The 21,797-nt window shown below is 36.2% G+C and overlaps 1 protein-coding gene across 8 annotated transcripts in view; it reads left to right on the top strand.

Annotated features, from left to right (window-relative positions):
• LOC105216543 (uncharacterized) overlaps positions 1 to 21,797 on the top strand; it is a 105,127-nt gene that overhangs the window by 74,466 nt on the left and 8,864 nt on the right. For all 8 annotated transcript variants that reach the window (XM_054226659.1, XM_054226660.1, XM_054226658.1 and 5 more), the window contains exons 3-4: positions 19,489 to 19,624; positions 20,634 to 20,845. In XM_054226659.1, the coding sequence (XP_054082634.1) occupies positions 19,489 to 19,624; positions 20,634 to 20,845 (348 nt within the window). The remainder of the gene's footprint in view (positions 1 to 19,488; positions 19,625 to 20,633; positions 20,846 to 21,797) is intronic.

The following is a 21,797-nucleotide window of genomic DNA, read 5'->3' as shown; positions in this document are numbered from 1 at the left end:
TGAAGTTGAGGCCACTGACTACGATTTTTTCGGTAGTAAATTTTAATAAATTCGACACATTGTTGGATCGTATATCTTTCTATGATGACATGGCAAACCTTACTGAAGATAAATGTCAAAAGAGTGAAAAACAATATAATGTCATTTGTTGTTCCTATCGGTCTTGTAGCTTCCCTTTTGAAAACCCCTTTATATGAGCAAAGTTCAAAGCTGTATATATGCAAGTTTTGAACAATTTTTAGCAGTTATCTTGTATCATAAAATATAGTACTAAAACTATCCAAGTGGGATCCTCGAGATATCCTTTTTGAAACCTTTGATATAGTTCTCTTTCATTAACTTATTTCTCCTTTAGTAGAGTTTGCTCCATAGTTGCGGCTTTTTCACTATTTAAAAAATACAAATTCACGCACTTATAGACCCACATACACCCACATTAAAAATTCATATTAACTTACATAAATTGCTAAATTTTTGCAAAACACGGTAATAAGGGTTTCGGTGAAAGCATATTGTACCTCATGCACCAACACCAACCACTTCCCATTTATGAATATGAAAAATGGCAAAAGTTTTCATTAGTTATGATTTATGTTTGTATATAGAGCAGAGTGAAGTTTTCGACCGTCGACCATATCGTCGCTAGTGCGCTAACTTGCTCCTAAATAAAAGCTATACAGCCATTTGATGTTTTTGTATTTTGCACTCCAAACCGAAATGCCTCGTGCGCTAAAAGGACCCAATGCGCGCCATGGAGCTTTTATAGCTTTTATAGCGGCCATTTTTATTCAATTGAAATTTACAGTATGGCGCGTTAGTTGGACGGCTCTGCCAGCCAGAAGCGCTATTATGCAGAAAGGAACAGACATATTTATAAGAATATATACTATATATATTATGTAGGTGTGCGCTTTCCTGTGCTTCTACGGGCACTGCAGCCAAGTTAGTTTCAAGAAACCTTTACCAATTGTATTATGAAATATTGTTTTTGCTCGTAAATTAAAAATATTAAAAGCTATTTGCATAGATAAACGAAGTTTTAGCTTTTACTATCGGCTTTGGAAGGCAAAATTTTAGCAAAATTTTAACAAAATATACTTTTTAAGCTGACTCCCGCCTCTTCACTGTTGCAAGTGACCACAACTGCATGTGAAGACTTGTCGAGAGTCTTTCAAATAAAATGTATATTTTTAAGCACTCTTTTTCAAATGGCTTTAAGCCCAGCACAGATGTGTCTATATATGAGTCTATATATGCCTACACGTGTCTAAGTGCATGAACATTGTATCTAAATGATTCGGTGTTTCATATGGATGAATAATAACTAACTAGCTGCATACTTTAGGGTGAGTTATACTCGAAAAGAAAACATGATTTGCATATTTATACTGCAAATGAAGTTGCAGTACAAAAAAATACTTGAGTTGATCAATTTGATTTGTTGTTTTTGCAAGCGCGTGCTAAAATAGTGAATAACTCAATTAAAATATCCGAGTATGCTGTCAAACACATGTCTCATTTTGTTGTTGTTAGTTTTTGACAAGTTGGCTGCGGTTACTGGAAAATTTCAAAAATTAATTGCATTCAGTCTCACTTATTTTTCAGCTAACCTTGCTTAATTATAACAAAAATAGTTGAGTTTGTGTTATTGCTTTATATGGATCTGGTCTGGATTTTAGCGAGTGTTTTTTGTCATTGGCTCAAAACATGACTGTGGTAAATTCTAGGTTAGAATAATACTTAAAAGTAATACTTCTAATTCCCAATTCGTTTAAAGTCTCCGTTCATCGACTCATGGTCAGAAGTATTACCATTTATACCATTTATTCGCTAAGCTGATTCGAAACATCTCGACCAGGAAGAAAACTTTCGTACGTACTCGCAAAAACAGCAAATCAATAGAAGACATTACCTAATCTTAAGGGTCTATACCAGTGTGACAATTTTGAAAAATCGATTTTTTTTGCTTATTCGATAGTTTCTACTTTCAAAAATCTCCTGTGAAATCGGTAAAGAGTAATCGCTCACAGGTATAAGCCGCTATAGTTGAAACCTTAAGCGAGTTTTTCTTGAATCGACATTTTTCAAAATTCCTGACATCATAACTCAACGAGAAATTGAGCGATCGAATTGAAACTGAGTATTCTTGAATATTCATATTTACTATACAATGATCTACGATCTTTTTGATTGGTTGAAATTTGTAAACATGGCAATAAAAAAGACCATTTTTCAGAACTACGCCCTTTTGTAAATTTTAGATATTTTTCAAAAATCGTAGGTCATTGTATTTGAAAGACCTTTAACTTTAATTAGCTTTTTGAGCTTTTGGAATTTTTTTGGCCCCACCGAAGACTTCGAAGCATTCGATCGAGTACTTTCTTAAAAAAAAAAACGAAAATTGCCTAATTTTTCATACGTTACACTAGTATAGTCTCTCAAAAATCAAAAACTGTACTCTTCTAGAGAGGTTAGAGATGTACCTTTACTAATTTAATAACAAAATATTCTGATGACAAAGGAAGAGATACAAAGTCTACTAAGTAAAGACATATTAGAATGTAAAGATGGTCCCAAATCATTTCCATAATGACCACGGCTACAGATTTGAACATGTTGTAATTAATGAGTACCAGAAATTCTTCATATAAGGAGGTTTTTAACATACACAACATTTACAGATTAGAAATATCAATTACAAAGTCCAAAGATCGACTATGATAGACTCGCTACTAGAGATAGGGTTAAGCAGATAAATGAGCTTCCCGGTAAGATCTAACTTTGCTTCGCACTCTTATAGATTTGATGGCCCACTTGGCGCTTTCTTTTCGACTCAAAATTTGGGTCTGAAAGACTGAATTGCGGACATTTAGTTTTAAGCTTAATTTTGTTTTGAGACTGTTACAAAAGAAACCAGTTTCTTTCTGTGTTGTCCATTTTTATACCCTGAACAGGATATATTAAGTTTGTCACGAGGTTTGTAACACCCAGAAGGAAGCGTCGGAGGTCCTATAAAGTATATATATAAATGATCAGTATGTTGAACTGAGTCGATTTAGCCATGTCCGTCTGTCCATCCATCTGTCTGTCTGTATATATACGAACTAGTCCTTCAGTTTTTAAGATATCGTTTAGAAATTTTGCAGATGTTATTTTGTCTTCAAGAAGCTGCTCATTTGTCTGAACTGCCGATATCGGACCATTATATCAAATAGCTGCCATACAAACTGAACGATCGGAATCAAGGGCTTGTATGGAAAACTTCCGCCTTTTACGACATATCTTCACGAAATTTGACATGAGTTATTGCTCATAGAAATAATTTAATCTCCGAAAAAATTGTTCAGATCGGTTCACTATAGCATATAGCTGCCATACAAACCGAACGATCGGAATCAACGGCTTGTATGGAAAACTTCCGGATTTGACGTAGTATCTTCACGAAATTTGACATGAATTACTGCTTAAGGTAATAATATAATCTCCGAAGAAATTGTTCAGATCGGTTAACTATATAACCTTAATGTTTCTAGCAAACAACCCGGCTAAAAAGAGTTAGTAAAATGTTTTTTTTTGACTTACTTTTTCTTACGTCTTTAGATTTTCTTAAAGACATAGTTACTAAAAGAATTGAACCTGTGAAGGGTATATTAGCTTCGGTACAGCCGAAGTTAACGTTTTATCTTGTTTTTTTTTTGAGACTGTTACAAAAGAAACCGGTTCCTGTGTTATTAATTTTTTCAATTGAGAAAATAATTTTTTTGCAATGAATTCTCTTTCCAAAGATCTCCTTTTCTTGGAAATTTTACCAATCTCGTCTGAGTTCTGTAACAAGATCGAGTATAACTCATTGTTCGTAGTGTCTGAGAACCTCACGCTGGATGGCTGTAAGTGCTGCCTTTGAAACTAGTTTACGGAAACTATATATATACGTAAATGTATATATTTTTCCAAAGTTCCTATATGGAACTGGAACCCCGGTTTTTTTACCACGTTCCATGTTCCTATTCATGATCCATATTTCACGAAACTAAGGTTCACCCTTATATCAAATTAAATAGAGAACTACAATACATACAAATATATATATCCATACAAATGTATACAAATATATTCTAATCCCGTTACGTTAGCTTTGGCAATCTTATGGTGCAGAAAAACGTGTACGAGTAGTTTGTATATGCAGATTTTTATTAAAAATATTGCGAGGGAGGAATTCACAAATTTCCCGTGTAAAAGTTAGAAAGGAAGCATTGGGGGGAATCACGGAATCACATGCCGTTGGTAAAAGTTTTTCATATTTAACAAAGTTATTGCAATATGTTGGTTGTTGGAATGCATTTACTCTCTTACGTTTCGCTACACAGCCATTTTCTTTTTTGTTTTTGGTACTTTTTTCTGTTATTTGTGCAAAGCCAATATGGTTTTCGGTTTCTGCAAATTGGTCCTGCTGGTATTGCTTGGTTTGTTTGGTCGCTGTATCAGTGCTGAATTTATGTAAAACGACCGCCTGCGCGCCAATCTCCTATTGCCCACTTTGCAACGGCATTCCGGCACCGTCTGTTGGCCCTGCGGTGAGTTTAAAAAATGGCAAACGGCTTCCGTTTGTTATTGTTTCATTTTTTTGTTTGCAAAATGGGAGGATGATAAGGACCCGGCAGGGAAAAAGTTTTTCCGTTTTAAAGGTGGGTGTGTGGTCTTGCTGGTGGGTTTGGGGTGGGATACCGGTGGGTTAGGGGTTGAAAGCTGACTACTTTTGAATAAATTTGATTTGTTCGAAATTTTTTAACGTGATCAGTAAGCGAATGAAGGTGTTGGACTTAAGTCCATGTGTTTATGGATTGTTAGGTTAGAACTCAGATCTCGATCTCGATATCTCATTTGAAGCGCTCTCCTCAAACTCTCCGAAACTGTTATAAAAGCAGTAGCGCGCTCTTGAAGGCAAGGGACATCTATATCTTACGTCTCTTCACACCCAATCCAAAGTTTCCTCACGAAATCAAGCCATTACCGACCGGGAAGTCTAAGGATTCCCCTACATTTATACCTAACTGCAGCATATTTGCACATCTACAATATATATCTGCGCATATATAAACAACTCGGAGTGCCGCGCGCGCGAACGCGTAGACGCAAATAAAATAAAATTTGCATGAATATTTACAATTGAAAATTTTTACCATGGCCAAAAGAACACTTTGTTGCGCACGTTGCACCTGAAGCGCCAAGGGGTTGACAGTTTTTTCAGCATTTTTCTGCCGGAAACCAAAAGCAAAGTAAAGCAAAACACCGACTGTGCTCCAACGGGCGTTCTTCATCCGTGGCCCGAAGAAAAATTCTCCGCAATTTCAATTGGATAGTCGTGGACGCGATTTTACCTACTGTGCTACCACATTTAGGTGAAGGTTGTGCGGTGTTCCGTCCTATACTATGTATGGGTGTATACAATGTGACGAAGAAAATTCGGTACAATATTACGAAAAAGGAAATTAAATGAAGCGCACAACTGAAATAAGTAGGGTTAGTTTATAAAGTTGCGCTAGTTTCAACTGAACGTGGTTTCTGCGGCGCATTAATTGAGAATGTTAAAGCGTCTTGTTGATTAATTTAGTGTAGAAAGCATGAGTATACTTTTATATTATATTCATTTAGCTTTCAGTCATATTTTACAATAAATAGTTTGAAGTTCACAGACATATCCACATTTTGTGGGCCCTCAGTGCATAGGTTTGTCTTTATAGTATCTCTGCTCTAAGAACTTTTCTCTGGATTCACATACTGAATCAGGAAATGATAGAATGGTATGATGACAGATAGTTTTCTTAAAGTTGGATCCAATCCACGATGGAAATATATGTAGTAGTAAGATAGGGACCTGACCAAAACGGTACAATTAACCTTTTTTTTTAGCTGTTGAATGCAGACAACTTCCATACATTTGGTCAATATACTGTATTGGAGATCGCTATTACGACTAATACTTGTCAGGGCCCAGGAAATATTTCATGATCTTGATCAACGAACTGAGTACATTGTACGTATTTCTAAAATGTCAGTAAAGAAACCGTCGAACTTAGTCAGAACTGGGAAGACACTATCAAACTGTTTGATACTAAATGAGTTTCGGACTAGGTGACTTGCCGATCTGCGACTTCTGTAATCTAATGTGGAAGAATAAACTCCGGGATACACAATGGAATCGGTTCGGCTTTTATGAGTTCGGACTCTGGCCGTCGGACATTCTCTAGCTCCAATTTCGGAGCACCGATCTGCGATTTCTGTAATCTAATGTGGAAGAATAAACTCCGGGATACACAATAGAACCGGTTTGGTCGCAGCTTTTATGAGATCGGACTCTGGTCGTCGGACATTCTCATGCTCCAATTTCAGAGCACTTTTTCCAGCTGTCGTTTTTTTTCCTAATAATACGTTTAATATTAGCTTCCTGGACGATTAATATTGATGTGGGGAATCAAAAAATAGATTCATTTATCGATAGCGACACAAATGTTGGTATCGTTGGTTCCAATTAAATTTTTAAAAAGATATGCCATTCAATTCACACCAGTCAGTCTGTGTGCAAAGAGCTTGGGAAGTCTCTTCAGAATTCTTGGTACTCCACATGTGACAATTCGCTCTTTAATACAGAAATGTGGTTCATCTTTGAACTTTGGTGAATAATTTTTGTTTACAGAACGTTGGCTTTGGAAATAAATTTCAATACTTTTTAATCAGTATTTCATTGATAATATTTTAATATATTTTTATTTTAGTATTCTGGCCACAAATGTCAAGTAAATGTGTTTACTTTGACAGTTAACCCTTCAGGAAATTGAACACCTCTTTCTGACACTTATAATCGTTTTTTCCGAACACTGCCTTACACTCCCAATGAAAGTGCAATTTTTAGTTAAAAGCACTCAAATATAAACTTTTCAATTCTCTATTTATTTTGTTGTTGTAGTAATCCTGGGATTTTAAAATATATTGTAGCCTTCACACTTTTTGTTGTTGCCATCAGAGTTGCTGTTATTTTTGGCATTGCCATTAATGTGGGGGTTCAACTAGACATTTGTCGCCACTTATTTTCGGTTATGTTTTGATGCCAAAACTGTCAACGGTTGCTTGTTGCAATTGCAACAAATACATATAATACCGTAGCACAAAGCCTGAATTATGGCAGCCAGCTAATGCAACATGGCACTGCAACACTCTAAGGCTTTATGTCAACTCAGTGTTCAAAATTTTGCTCATGAAGATTATTAATACATTTCGAGTGGAGTGCTTTTGAAGGTCGTTGCTGTTATAAGCAAGTGTTATTGGTACGTGGCCACTATTTGAGGGGTCGTGGGTGTGAAGCACGGAAGCCGGAAGCAAAGAAATGAAAGATTTTCAAAGCGGCTTGTATTTCACAGCAGGTGATGGTTAACTGTTATGAAAATTTCTGCTAAAAAGCGGAAAAACTGAAATCCATTTGTAACTACACCCAAAGACCCCGGCCAGATTTCCGTCGTTAATAGTAATATATGTATGAATATTAGTTCGTAAGAAGCTTTTTGTTTTGGCGCTCTTGCAGCGCGTTTATATTAATTTCCGCCCACATTATATAAGCGTTTGTTTGTTATCCCAAAAAGCGGTTTTTGGCATCGAAATCATGTCTACAAATAGCGAATTTCCATGCATTTAACTTATTTGTAAACTTAATTATTTTTGTGTCAACAGCATTGTCGCTTTTGGTTGCATAAACTTTATTTAAAATCTGCTGTGGCACACAAGCTAAAACTAAAGTGTCTTTGCTAGCCGCACATGTCGCTTATACACTTCACTACGCTCATGATTAGTGTACATGAGCTCAGATTTCGTTATAAGTATATACATATGTATATAGGTATGTGTGTGTGGAAGTGTTCACATGTGGCACAGCATCTTAATTAATTTAAGATTTTGCATAATCCGTGCATTGTCTTTTTGATATTTAATACTTATACAGGCACAGGTACGGTAATTGTAATTATATATTTTAATGCTGGGTAGAGACAATATATCATGCCGAATATATACTGTATATATGCAGTAGAATCCCGATTTTCCGTACATTGGGCATGGAGTAAATTATTAAAATTAACTCTATCGAATTTTTCAAATGAGCCACTCGACGAGTTTAAAAAAAATAACAAAAGCAATGAAAATTCTTAGCATTGGTGGAGAGTGCGAAGAAGAGCATATTAAGGAGTGGCTGAACTGTATTAATGAAGACCCTGGGTTCCTAATATCAACTGAAGAAGAAATCATTGACTTGTTCAACAGTAAGAAGAGAGAAGATGATGAAGATACTTGAACTGGGGATGCATGTCAAGTTCCATCTCATGCCGAAGCTTTTGAAGCTCTAAATGTTGCTTTTAAGTAGTTTCAAAGGCAAGACGAATCGAATCCCATACTGTCGTTAAAATTTAAGCGCATCAGAGGCTTGACCGCAGTGCAAAGATGTGATTCATTACGTCAAAGATCAATCACAAGTTATTTTAAGCCAAAATTTGAAATGATATATATATTATATATTATTTGAATGATATAATGATATATATATGTATATAGGTACTTATTATCGTTATAGCTCGTGTTTTATATATCGTATAATCTAGACAATGCATGTAGAACACCCATACTAAAAATTTATTAAATTCAAATATTGTTTTACAGAGATCCGGAATATCGGGATTCTACTGTACTGTCATTTTAGTAAATTTTAAGTTTTAGAACTTTATACGGTCGTCCACCGCAACTAATTACATTTTGAGTTGCGCAATCAAAAAGTAATTAAAAGTTTTTTATAAAAAAATAGATAAATTTAAAAAAGATTTTCAACAAAATAATAGTTTTTATTTTTTATTATCTTAAAGCCAATTGTGAAGTATTTTTTTATTTTTTTTATTCAAACATTTGTAAGCGAAAAATGTATAGGTTACCTTGAACACTGCACCTTTCTTTTAAAAAAATTATCCTCAATATTTTGTACGTTTTTTATTTTTTTTTGTGTGCTTATTTCTATAGATGGTAGCTTTGTTCGTAAATTTTTAAAAAATTTTTCATGAAATGGCAACTCAACTTCCCTAAATATAGTATGCATAATGATTTGAAGAATAATTCTTGTATACCCTTCCAGAAGGTTATTTTAAACGTCTTACTTTTAATAAATATCTCAGAAACATTTTTTCGATTTTACTTTTTAAGATAGATGGCAACTCTATTCCTGATACAATTTTTTATGAAATATTTCTAGAATATTTTTGACCCAGTATTCAGCTTTTTCACGGATGGATCGAAGCTAAGGAGGAAGGTGGGAGGGGGAGCTTTGTGCAGAAAGCTCTCTATCAACACCAACTTTAGGCTACCTGACCACTGCAGTGTCTTCCAAGCAGAGGTCGCTGCGATAAAAGTAGTGGACGCACTGCTCCGTATGGTGACCTCTTTTAGAGAGCTATGTATTCATACTGACATTGGAATCGATGACAGTACGCTCTGGGCTAGTAAGGGAGTGTCTTTGATCCGTATCAATAGCTTCTAGCTATTTTGCTATCCAACTAGTGTGGATACCCCGTCACCGTGGAATCGTTGGTACCCTAGCAACATTGACGTCGGAATGGGAGCGGGTTGGTAGTCCAGCTGGACATCAGACTACGCATGAGCTCGTCAAACGCTGGTCATCAACCAGCACTTGTGCAGTGGCGAGGTCCTTTTGGCCCTCTGTGGAGCGTAAAAGGTCCTGTCAACTGCTCTCTCTGGGCAAGGTCAATCTCAGTGCGATCATTGGTGTGCTTACTTGACTTTGTCTAATGGGTACCCATACGTTGAGACTTGGATCGTGGCAGATGCAAGTTGTCAAAGCTGTATGGAGTAAGGCTACGTGGAATCATCTAAGCATTTCCTTCTCCATTGCCCAGTATTTGCCAGACTGAGGTCATCCGAGACCTTTTTCGGCGATCTTAGCGAATTGGCTGGAATCGATATTAGCCGTCTAAAGAAATTCGTAACAGATTCCAAGGGTTTGCTGAATCTTAAGGGTCTTTGATCCAAAGGGAGTTTTACTGGTATCACATTGGACAGCGCTCTAAGCTGAGAGATCTTCTGCGTTTTTTTTTTTTGCAGAGATCTGCCTACAAACCTAACCTAACCTAACCTATTGTTCAGAACAGACCTGGAACCACAGTTCGCCCTATTAAGCTGCTAACTATCAAAACAGGGTGACTGTTTTACTTGATTCATTTAGTTTGGATCTTTTTCCAATGTATCAATGCATCAATTCAATTCTTCTTTTTCGAATCGACTTTTGTTCGGAACATTCGGCTATGTATAAGCCATATATGATCCAACGAGAGTTTTTGTGTCAGTTGACAGCAGCACTGTTGCCAATAAATTTCATGCAATTTCACTAATTTATCAAATTGCTACTAAGCGTACATATAACAACGTTGTCCATATAAACGCAATTTAATACTGGAAAATTCATAAACAATTATTAATAATAAATCCCGAAATCAAAGTTCAGCTTATAGCTTCTATTGGAATAACAAATTAACAATTTTGTATACTAATTTTTAGTAAACAGAAAATCAAATAAAATCAAACTCAATATTTGCACAAAAATTATGAAATCTCCAAACAAATGACCTATAAGGTCTCCCACTCTCTCAATGTCCTCTTTCCATTTGCATTATTTATTTGCAATGTTCGCAGCGGCAGCTTTGCAATTTACCTGGCTACTGTCTCTCCATTGATACATAAGTACATACATACATTCTTACTGCAGTTCGCTTGAAAATGTTAAGGTAAAATTCTGTTTAAACTGCCTCAATATGACATTCACTTTATATACCATATATACAGAGGTCCATTTGTGCCATCCTGTTGCTGCAGCATAAAGCTTCCATTCGTATTGCCGTTAGGCATGTTAGTGTTGCTTTCGGTTTATGACCAAACTTTCCAACTTCTGAGTTGACATTTGTTTGTGGTTGTGCAAGTACTAGTTGTTTGCACAAACGCCTCAGCTCATACTGACAACGAAATTTGCATCCTTTTCTCTTGCCGCATGCACTCGTAGTACATACCTGTGATGTGTTTGGGTGCATACGAAACAACGGAAGTGTCGAGACTGGAGACTACTCAATGGCTTCTCAAAAGCGAGATGACACTGAAGCTCGAATGCTGTGCACACACACACAGCATATGTAAGTTGATATTGAGAGGGTCGATTGGTAAAAGTTCAGTCGGATGCAAACATACTTCGAATCTCGACATGCATGAGTGGGCGAGGTACCTTTGGTATATCACAGCGTTGTTTATTGGGAGTACAGCTCATGTATTTGGATAACTGTTTGTAAATATGTATCCGATAAGACCGCTTTGATTTCAAATGTATAAAGAACACTTTGCAACTTCGAACATTGAAATGTGATACTTTTCTGGTTTATACATAGAGCAGGAGGACAATGAGGAGGTACTCTAGAAGTGATCTGTGTTATTGGATATTTTAAAGTATTATTCAAACTACATTTACCAAACTTAGGTATCAAATAAAATATAAATAATTAAATTTTCGTTCGAGCGCCCTTTGAAGGAACCATTTCATCGCGGTCTCAAAAAAATATTTTGGTTCGGAAATGAATCACTTTATAAAACATATTATGGCTCTACGGGCACAAACATTCGACGGTTTTTTTAAAGCGTCGTTAGTCGTCTCTGTACCGGAAACACTGCAAAAGTTAACATAATGATCTCATGAACCGTCAAAAATGAACTGTAGTGTACTGAAAGGCAAGAAAGTCCAATCTCATTGTGGCCTTATTCGAGATTTTGAAGCATTTCAAAGTTGTGAATACCCGAAAACTCCATTTGAAAGCGCTTTATCCACTTTTATGGTACCTTTCTGAACTCTCTTTGTGAAATTTGAAGGCATCTAATAACAGATCGTTTTTCTTTTCTTTATTTTCGTATTTACTTTTTTATTGAGTTCGAGGCAGTTTTCATATATGTATGTATATATCTAGATGTTAAACCATGAAAGCCCTTGGCCGGTCATATTAATACCACTAAGCATTTTAAAAATAGATATCCCAAAATATATATTCTAGGAATTGCTGAAGATCTTTCTTTGCTAGGTTTAAAAATCATGCGAAAACTACGAAGTTTCTAAAACAGGTTTCAAGGACCTGGACAAAATTGTGGATATATTATTTATATTAGAAGTGTTTGGAGTCCAAAAAAGAGTCACATAAGTAATCATTACCTCCTTAATTCTTATTCCTTTCGATATGTTATTTCAATGTGTCGGGATCGTCCGAGAATTGCCTAATAAGTAGTTGAAAAAATTTTCGAAAATAAATTTCAAAGTAATCCACATCTAGGGTTGTTGAAAAGCAAAATTTTTCGGTAAGAACATTTTTGGGAAAATAAACATTTAGGGTTCTGAATATATAATTCTGTCGCAATTTTATTCATTACATTGTGAAGGGAGGTCTTAATGAAAATTATAGAAATTTACTTGGTTCACATTATTGGCCCATAATTGAAGATGGAATTGCAAGGCTTTCATAAAATTCACCCGAATCAGTATACACAAATATGTATGTATATGTGACCTGGTCTACGAAAAGGGAGCTAACGTGCGAAAACTAGTTTTCTGGGAAACAGCTGTTAAAAATAAAAGCATCTCATCTTCCATCCGATTCCACTAAAAAGTGAAAATTGATTTTTTTGACACCTAAGCCCCCTTTTCGTAGACCAGGTCACATATATTGATATTGATTAACCCTGAATTGAAGTGAATTAGTTAAGGAGTACTTTACAACCAGTAGAACGGCAAACAGAAGCACAACTAGTCGTCTTCTGAATCTTTTTTTCATATACCAACTTGATATTTTATACAGATGACCCTTGTTAGATTTCGATCAGAAATATATCAGTAAAATACTGATTGAAAATAGATACATAACTGTTTAGTTCCACTTACATTCTCAGGGATGATTCTTAAATTGGAGAAGTAATCTATGAACGGAACCTCGCTATCATAATTGTACTCACTTCCTGAAACAACGTTGTCAGAAACTGGTATAAAGCTGATGCTCTCCCAACTAGTTCGATATTAGTCCAAAAATTCTACCGATAAATTGCTCTTTAATGCCTCACGACAGTACACCCGCTGTCATCTACCATTTTCTTTAAAGGTTATGTTGTGCAATTTTGTATCAGACATGCCTTGTAAACATTTTCACGGCGCAGCATTGTTTATGCGGCAAAATGTTGCAAATTAAACTTTTACGGTCGCCATAAAAAGATGGTCGCAAGTGTTCTAAAGCAGCAGCAGCATTGTATTGGCGCGAATATTTCATTACTTAATAGCGACTTACCGAAACAGCGGGTTAATACAAAATGATAAAATATGCGTCTGTGCGCGCTGTGAGCTGATGAAGTAGCTTAATGTTGACAGCATTACAGATCATAATATTTGCCAGCAGACAAGCTTATCTGCGTCTACGCATAAGAAGTATAAAACTTTGGAAATTGGAAAGTCAGCTAATGAGTTCTACACTGCACGCTCGCTTTTCATTTTTCATTTAATAACCCATACGATCAACACTAAGTGTGTGTCTACGCTACTTCGAAGAATGAAAAAAATTAGAAATCTTCTAAACTCATTAAGTTTTAATTGCATTGTCAGTTTGCTGCTTTGAAGAAATTTGAAGAAACATTGCCCAATAAAATACTATGTGAAACTGATTTAGCGCTCGTGACAACAGCCTCAATGGCTTTGAAAATACAGAATTTCTAAATGGAAACAAACACCGACAGACTCACTTGAATAAGAGCAGGTACTATGCACATGATGTATGTATGGCTGAGTGTAGCGTGTGGGGGCAATATTTTCTGTGTGCGCCTGTAAACAGGCAAGTTGAATGGTTGGCGCTAGTGGTCACTGTGGATTCATAAATCAAGTGTATGTCACCACGGCTGGCTTTACAGTGTCACTCAGCGGACAAAGGCTGATAAATTGTTATTTATTTTGAGCAAATTTCCACATACGAAAATCGAACTTGTTTCTTTGTATTTACTTTACAATGTGGCACTCGCCATGTAAAAAATATGAATAATGGAAAGCAATTTTTTTAGAATATTATTTTAAAGAAGGGAAATATTAAAAAAATATTTTTTTAACTATTTGTTTATATTTTTCCGAATAATTGTTTTTTTCCAATAATGATTGAATATCATAATTTTATTAATGATGGATTGTACAGTATATTTAAGAAGTAAAGAAAGTTATATTCGAATGGAACTGAAATTTGAGATACATAAAGGGTATTCATTTTATATATATGTATATATGCCTCCGAGTGGTGACTCAAACGATTTGGACCACCTAGTAGTTTCCATTGATTACCATTTCCACCATTTGTAGCCTTCCAAGCGTCACCATACTATTAATTAAAGGAAATCGGTATATTCCGTACCCTGTTGATAACCAGTTATGTATCGGTTACTTTCGTTAGTGGTACCAGACCACGTTAAGCTATTTGTAATACACCTCATTAAACTGTCTACCTTATTGCCGGATATATTCACTGAAAAGTAAAGAGAAATCTCGGGATATAATACAAGAATTCGGTTTGGAGAAGTTATTGGGCGATTTTAGTAGAACCCCCCCATATCGATTGTACTAAAATAGTTTACTCTAGATTCCATACCCTTTTTAGCGTGTGCATTATCTATTTAAACTTAAAAACTATTTATGGTACAAAATCTGTACAATGGAACGACCTGGGATGCCTTGATATGAGAGATCTGAAATTTCATTGAGGCGTGGGGAATGTCACTCTTGTTGTTCGATTTTTCAAATGAATTATGTGCTGCTAAAATATATCGTTATCACAACTAGGATTGACGTTTCTAGTACATCCTTTTTTAGTTCACCAAGTTTAGCTGATATTTGTTGATTTATGTTTATGATAAACCTCATAGTTCAGGTATTGACGCCCACTTTTGGTAAAATGTTAACTTAAAAAGGAAACACACTTAAGACTATTAAGGTCCTTCCATAAAATTCAACCCCCTCACTAAACCTACCACAATTCTGCAGAGGTTTTTTACTTCTATATCCTCTAATACGTGAGGGTGCCTAAGAAAGTGAGATCCAAGGAATTTTTGCCTAGATCTCGCAAAGACGGGGCTTTCCAAAAGGAAATGTTGGGAAAATTCTATCTCATCCTCTTTCAACCAGTTTCTGCAGCTAGCATCTGGTAAAATTTTTAGATTGACCGCGTGAATCCCGATGGAACAATGACCAGTTAGAACTCTTATGACTGGGGAAAGATTGACTTTGCTGTGTGCGAAGAGTACCCTTGACCTTTTGCGATTTACTTTGAGCCAGATGGATTGGCTACAGAGTCATGAATTTTGAATATAAATATTTTGTGGCCGTCGCGATTTTCAAATAAAATCCAAATGTTGGCTACGTACATTGGGTATAAGGAAGGATCAAAGAACTTCAGAAATCAAATCATCTTGTCATTCTTAACATTCTGAATGCTGATCAGAGTCTACTTTCTCAATTTTTATTAGCGCTGGAGGCATATTTTGACGAAGAATGATAGAAATGATATCTTACCAAACTCGGGTCAAAGTCGGTCTTTCTTAAAAAAGATAGAGGAAAGCAGCGGCAATTACGTTATAAAACTATAGTTTGATCAGATACTTAAGTGTAATCTGATGCCTGTTCCAATATTACGACTAGGATCCTCTCTCTGGATTTACTGGGATCAGCAGTTGCTTACTCAACGAAACGCTAAGTAGACCAACTGAGTCAAAATAGGTTTCATATCTGAAATATGCTGATTCCACATCTTCTTTAGATAAGCTGGCTGTCAAAACACTCTCGGAAGAAACGAACTGTCGGAAAAAAGGGTATAAAAACAACTAACAATCCTCCGTCGACTTCGATTCCTTCAAAAGAAAGAGAAAGGAAAGGCTTCAGCTCAAAATAATATTGCTCAGCTACCAATCTCAATAGAATGACTTTTGGCTGCTTGATAGCAAGATATCTACCATATTCTCTATGTATTCTAAACTTCTTCCAACTCACTCTACAATCGCTTCTTATTGAAATTAGTTTATACTTTTCAACCACCCCTTGATTGTGGTATTGAAAATTGTGAACGTTAAGTGAAAGCATTTTATTGACAATTTCAATAATAAACTGTTCCAAAATTCAGGGTGTTCGATATAAAAATTTATTATCAGCAATTTTCCAACTCGAAATTTCCATATAAAAAAGGTCGTCAACCATTTACTTAAACGTTAACGTAACACTGTGCCGCAGGAAGCGTTACTTCATCACCGGCTGGCGTCACTGTGGCTGTGGCTGCAACGCATGCAATTTTAAAGCACTGCCGCGACCCACTTGAAATGGCTCCTTTGTACGCCGGCACAGCAAATAGTGTCCTGCAACGGAAAATGTCACCTCTGGGAAATCAACAGTTCGCTCTTAACGACCACCCAACCAACCCACGAACCAATGATGTAGACGAACGCTTCGTACTACTCGCCGACGACGAATTCACACCTAAGGCGCTGGGCATACACGAACGAGAGTTTGTACGATATATCACTAGTAGTTATTGTTTCGGCATTGTAATGAAACTGGCAACCGTCGACCGTTTTAATTATTCATTTTTATGGTAGCTTGAATGCGTGAGTACGTGCTCACCGGGTACGGGCAGCCGAACGTGCAAAGGCAGCTGGTTTGCGAGAAACTCATTTCCCGTACGAGGTGTATGGTAGAAAATTTCACACATCACGAACTTCCAAGCGACGAGGGAATAAAATTGGTATGACATAGTGTAGGCGCAGGAGGACAAGTTGTAATGCCTTTTGAAATAATTTCGCGTAAAATGAGTACAATTACGAGCGTTTTGTTGCGAGTGCTTTGTTGTAACGAAGTTTGTACGAAGTAGCTCACATTTAAAACTGCCATGAAAGCGATTGTGGTTTCGAGCTTAACTGCTTTACTTTCAACATAATACTCTAACGGCATATAAAGAGTACTCCCAGAGAGAAAAGAACTTTTAGCACGAAAAAGAAGGAAATTAAGGAGGAATTGTGTAAAAGAAGAATACTTTAAGTGTGTGGAGAATATAATGTTTGAAGACAAATTGAAAACCGTCCTGGCGTTTGAACTTTCTTGCGTAAATTATTCTTAAGTGCTAGATTTGAAAAACGAACATATACATATACATTCTTATTCATGACAATAGTCGTTGCAGAGTTGACTTTTACTCTGGCTATAGATGTGGACCGAAAGCTCTATTTTTTTAGTTCCGAACCTCCATAAGAACACAAGGATTGGTTTCACTCATTTCAATCGATAAATATGCTGCTGAAGTCCATCAGAGTGACGAAAATCAATATATAGAACTTATGGGTCCTTTAGGACCAATGGATGGATTTCAAGAATTTTTGACATTCAAAGCACTCTTATCTAAAATCGCTGGGTTATCTCGCTCTGTTACCTGTATTTCCGGTCTCGCGATATATCGACTAGAGGAACCTTTTCCATTCCATCCATTTTTGAATCAGAGCCACAGTATAATAAGGGATTATACCCTCTTATAATCACTACTATATCATACATAACGGTTGATATATAAGGTTTATAGTCAAATAGAAGGTCAGTCATCACTATAGTTCGTTTATGAGAGCCCCTATAGCCGAACTCTTTTAGTCCAATTTGTTACCAAGTCCATGCAAAATGCCCTCATTTGATATTATTAAGAACTCTCAAGTACGGTAGAGATACTTGATATAGTGACTAGCGAAAGTATGGATTAGTTTCGAGAATAATCGGATCGGATTACCAAAAATCGGATCACAATTTTTGCTAAGCTATATCTTTCAATGCTTTTATTGATATTGAGCATATTTTCTGAGGTGATTGAGGTATTCGAAATGACCATCTAAAGGGAATAGGTGAGATTTTTTTCCGATTTCACTCAGTTTCTAACTGTATGAGTGAAACATAATGGGAGTTCGCAAGCCAAATTTTATTCAAATCGGTTGACTGATTTGTGAGATATGAAATTTCAACTAAAAGTGAGTCAATTGTTTAATATTTGAACTGGTCCACATTTAAACTTGTCGTGATGGCTACTTACTCACATCACATATTTTTAATTGTTCCCAACATATAATTTATGTGAAAGATGGGTGTGTTTATTATTCGAGTTCGCCCATGCTATATGATCAAATAATAGGTCAATGCTCCCCCAAAAGTTTTTATGTGTTAAATTTTGATAACCAGACATTGATTAAATGTCCCCACGAATGTTCAGAATTATTTTCCTACTTTTCCTTAATGCACTTTCGATTTAAATTTTCAACAAATTTTTCAATGTTTAAATTTAAAAATAAACTACAAATCTCTGCACAAACTTGCGACAACAAATTCCAAATAATTTTAAAACTTTAAAACACTTGCTGTTGCTACACCCAACTGCACACAAACAGTTAAAGTGTGTAGATGTCATGTATCTGTCTACAGGCGCCTTGGAATATGTGCGGTCATATTTTATTTTGTGCCATGTCGACAAGGGAATAGTTAATAATTGCAGATTACACAAGTGTCTCGTGTTTTGACAAATTACATTCTTGCCGCAGAGAAATATCACCTGTTGCCACAAACCAAAGTAACCAGCAGATAAGTAAGACTGCAAAGCGACTGATGCCAGCGGAAATAGATGTTTAATATATACTTATGTATGTCTGGATGTGTGTTATGCTCATGAGAATATTGTGTTATTAACTACACCTGTGTCTTTAGATATATTTAGGTAAGATATGTGGGCGTATATTTTGAAGAGCACAAACATAGTGGGCGTAAGTGAAATACTCTATAATCACAGCACGGGCCAAATGTAATTATGTATGATATGAGGCGGTTTTGGTATCCAGAAAGAAAAAGAGGTTCTAATACCGCTAAACGCTCTGATAGATGGACAAATAAATTTTTTCTTAAATATATAGTTTTATTAAAATACTATTTTGCCTTATATTGACCAATGACCAATCTTTTGAGAGCAACGAATCGAACAAACCGGTGGTATAAACTGGCATAATCAAGTATAATTGGAATAGCAAGCGGTTCTATTTCTTCATTGAAGTATCCACTAACCCTTTTTCATTGAATTCAACTACTGAATCACTTTATTGCACTGCTCTCATAAGTAACAGTGGAAAACAGTGCTCAAACATAGCGAAGCGAATAGTAGCGAATCGAAGATAAATATATTTAATAGTGACAATAAATTAACATTCTTTTATTAAAACAAAATTGGTTTTATTTTTATTTTAAGAATAGTTTGTGTATCTCAATTTAGTCCTAAAATGCGGCGTTTGTGTTTAAAAATCATGAACTAATCCATTATTTTCTTTCTCCCTTTTCAGGAAGACTCTAATAACATCAATTCGCAATACTATATTCCCGGCACACTGACTCGTCAAAAGCAAGAGGAATTGGGAACAATAGCCGCTGTACAGGAAACACGACGCTCTCACGCTGTGAAACATAAGCATGAAAAAGGTAAGTGCTTCTTCGAAAAAATATATACATATATGTAAAAAAGTGTTACAGTGATTGGATTTGGTTCAAATATGATCCGTTTCGTTCAATAATCTGTTTCCATCTAGGCGACCACTTCATAATAACCCCCTGGGAGAAGCCCCGCTCCTTAATTGCGAAGAACTCGGTCAGGCACTTTTCACAAGCTTCTTTTGAGTTCAACTTTACACCACCAAGGGCGTTCGCCATGGACAGGAACAGGTGGTAATCAGTTGGCGCTATGTTCGGGCTATATGGTAGATGCGATAAAACCGAGTTCCTGTAGCTTCTGACGAGTCACCAACGAAGTGTGTGGTCTGGCAAAGGAAAACTTTAAAATAGCGCGAATTTCGGCGTTAGTGAACCCCATGTTTACACGTCTATAACTGTTGAACGCAATATCCAAACTAATCATGCATAGCGTCGTTTTGTAGGTTATGTCAAGACCTTACAAAGATGTATAGTATTGCCAGATACGAGCTCTGTAGCACTTTATACATAGCCGCGAAATTCAAAAGACAAAAAGGCGGAAGGGAGCTATTTGCCAACCTAATATAAGAGGTCTTTACCAAATTATAGTCATCAAAATTTTACTTAAGCATCGGTGTTCAGATACGAACGAACAATCGATGATGAGGCTGACACCTCGTTTGACTTCAAAAGAAATCGGGTTTGACCTTGCTTTGAGTATATTAATAATCCAAATATACTCAATATAGAAATAAGGAATATATAAGAATAGTTCATAGTTCAATATGTTTTTTCCACTTTAATAAGTACAGCGATTAAGGTTAGGATATTTTTGTTCCTGAAGTTTGCCTAAAAATTTAATTCAATTTGAGTCGATTTATTATTTATACCTTATAAATTAATTAAAATCTACAAACCTCCAAAATTGTTCATTTATTAAGTGTTTATATGGATATTAAGCACATACTGGCAATTCATATTCATACCACGCCCACTAATCGCTTTTGACATTTCTTTGCAGCTTTGGCCGGTGAACACGTTAAGCAAATTCTAAGCGAAGCCGCTTGTCGTGTACCACAACGACGCGTTGAACGCATACAGCGCGACCCCTCGAAGACCTACATGCCCCATTGTACGGTGCTACATCGATGCACCGACGAGACTGGTTGTTGCCGCAGCGAACGTCAAACGTGTGCACCGAAACGCACAAAAAACGTCGATTTATATTTCTATGTGAGTATGAATATGAGTATTAGTGTGAGTATGAGTATAGGTGTTTGTGGTAGTGTGTGTGATTCGAGAAAAAAAAAATATGTCACAATTTTTGGTGTCGGTTCGCGGGTGTCAATACGTCACCAGATTGGTTCGCGTTAGTGCACCGCGATAGTGATTCAGTGTTGCGTTCTAAACCATAAATATACAAATATATATACACATGTGGATGTGTGGATGGGTGTGTGTGTGACAGTGTACTTGCTGGTGAATTATGCAGCCAGGCAGACTGGTAGTCAAGCAATCGCGCAACCAAGATAATGAGGTCACTTGCCAGGCTATTGATTAATTGCCAAAGCGTTTGGTTGGCGCGCGTTAAGCTGTTCTAGCAACTCCGTGTTGTTTTTGTTAAGTTCGAACGGAATTTCATGCTGCCACCAAAATCGTGTGCTATATAGTCACATATATGCTGTATATCGTATACGCATACATAAGTGATTCTCGAGTGCTTATTAGTTCTGAAGTTATGCAGTCTCATTCCGCACATTGGCGTTCTCTCAAATATTAACTAAAGCCGACACTAACATAGGCACAAATAGACTGCGAATATAAGTTATGAATATGAGTATGAGTATGTATGATATGAAAAGTTAGAATATGCTTTTTGAATAATACGGTGATTACGAAGCCCAATTTCTTCAAATCTGTTGTCGTTTTCTTTGTTTCATGACACGGTGAACCGATCAATAGATGTCCGATGAGTCCGCACGGCTCCAACTATGAACAGGGCGCTCCCATACTCAAATTTCCATTACCGATATAACCAATACAGTCGCTGATATCATTACAATGTCATTACAACCCTTTTCTATAGGGTGATCCATTTCGAGGCTCCCTATTTTTAAAGAATATTCAAATTTAGAGGAGAATGTTTATTCTTCTTCTTCTTGACTGGCGTAGACACCGCTTACGC

This window comes from Zeugodacus cucurbitae, chromosome 3 (genome assembly GCF_028554725.1).
Source record: "Zeugodacus cucurbitae isolate PBARC_wt_2022May chromosome 3, idZeuCucr1.2, whole genome shotgun sequence".
NCBI lineage: Eukaryota > Metazoa > Arthropoda > Insecta > Diptera > Tephritidae > Zeugodacus > Zeugodacus cucurbitae.
The sequence above is the reverse complement of the archived record's forward strand: the minus strand, read 5'-3'. Positions and strand labels throughout refer to the sequence as shown.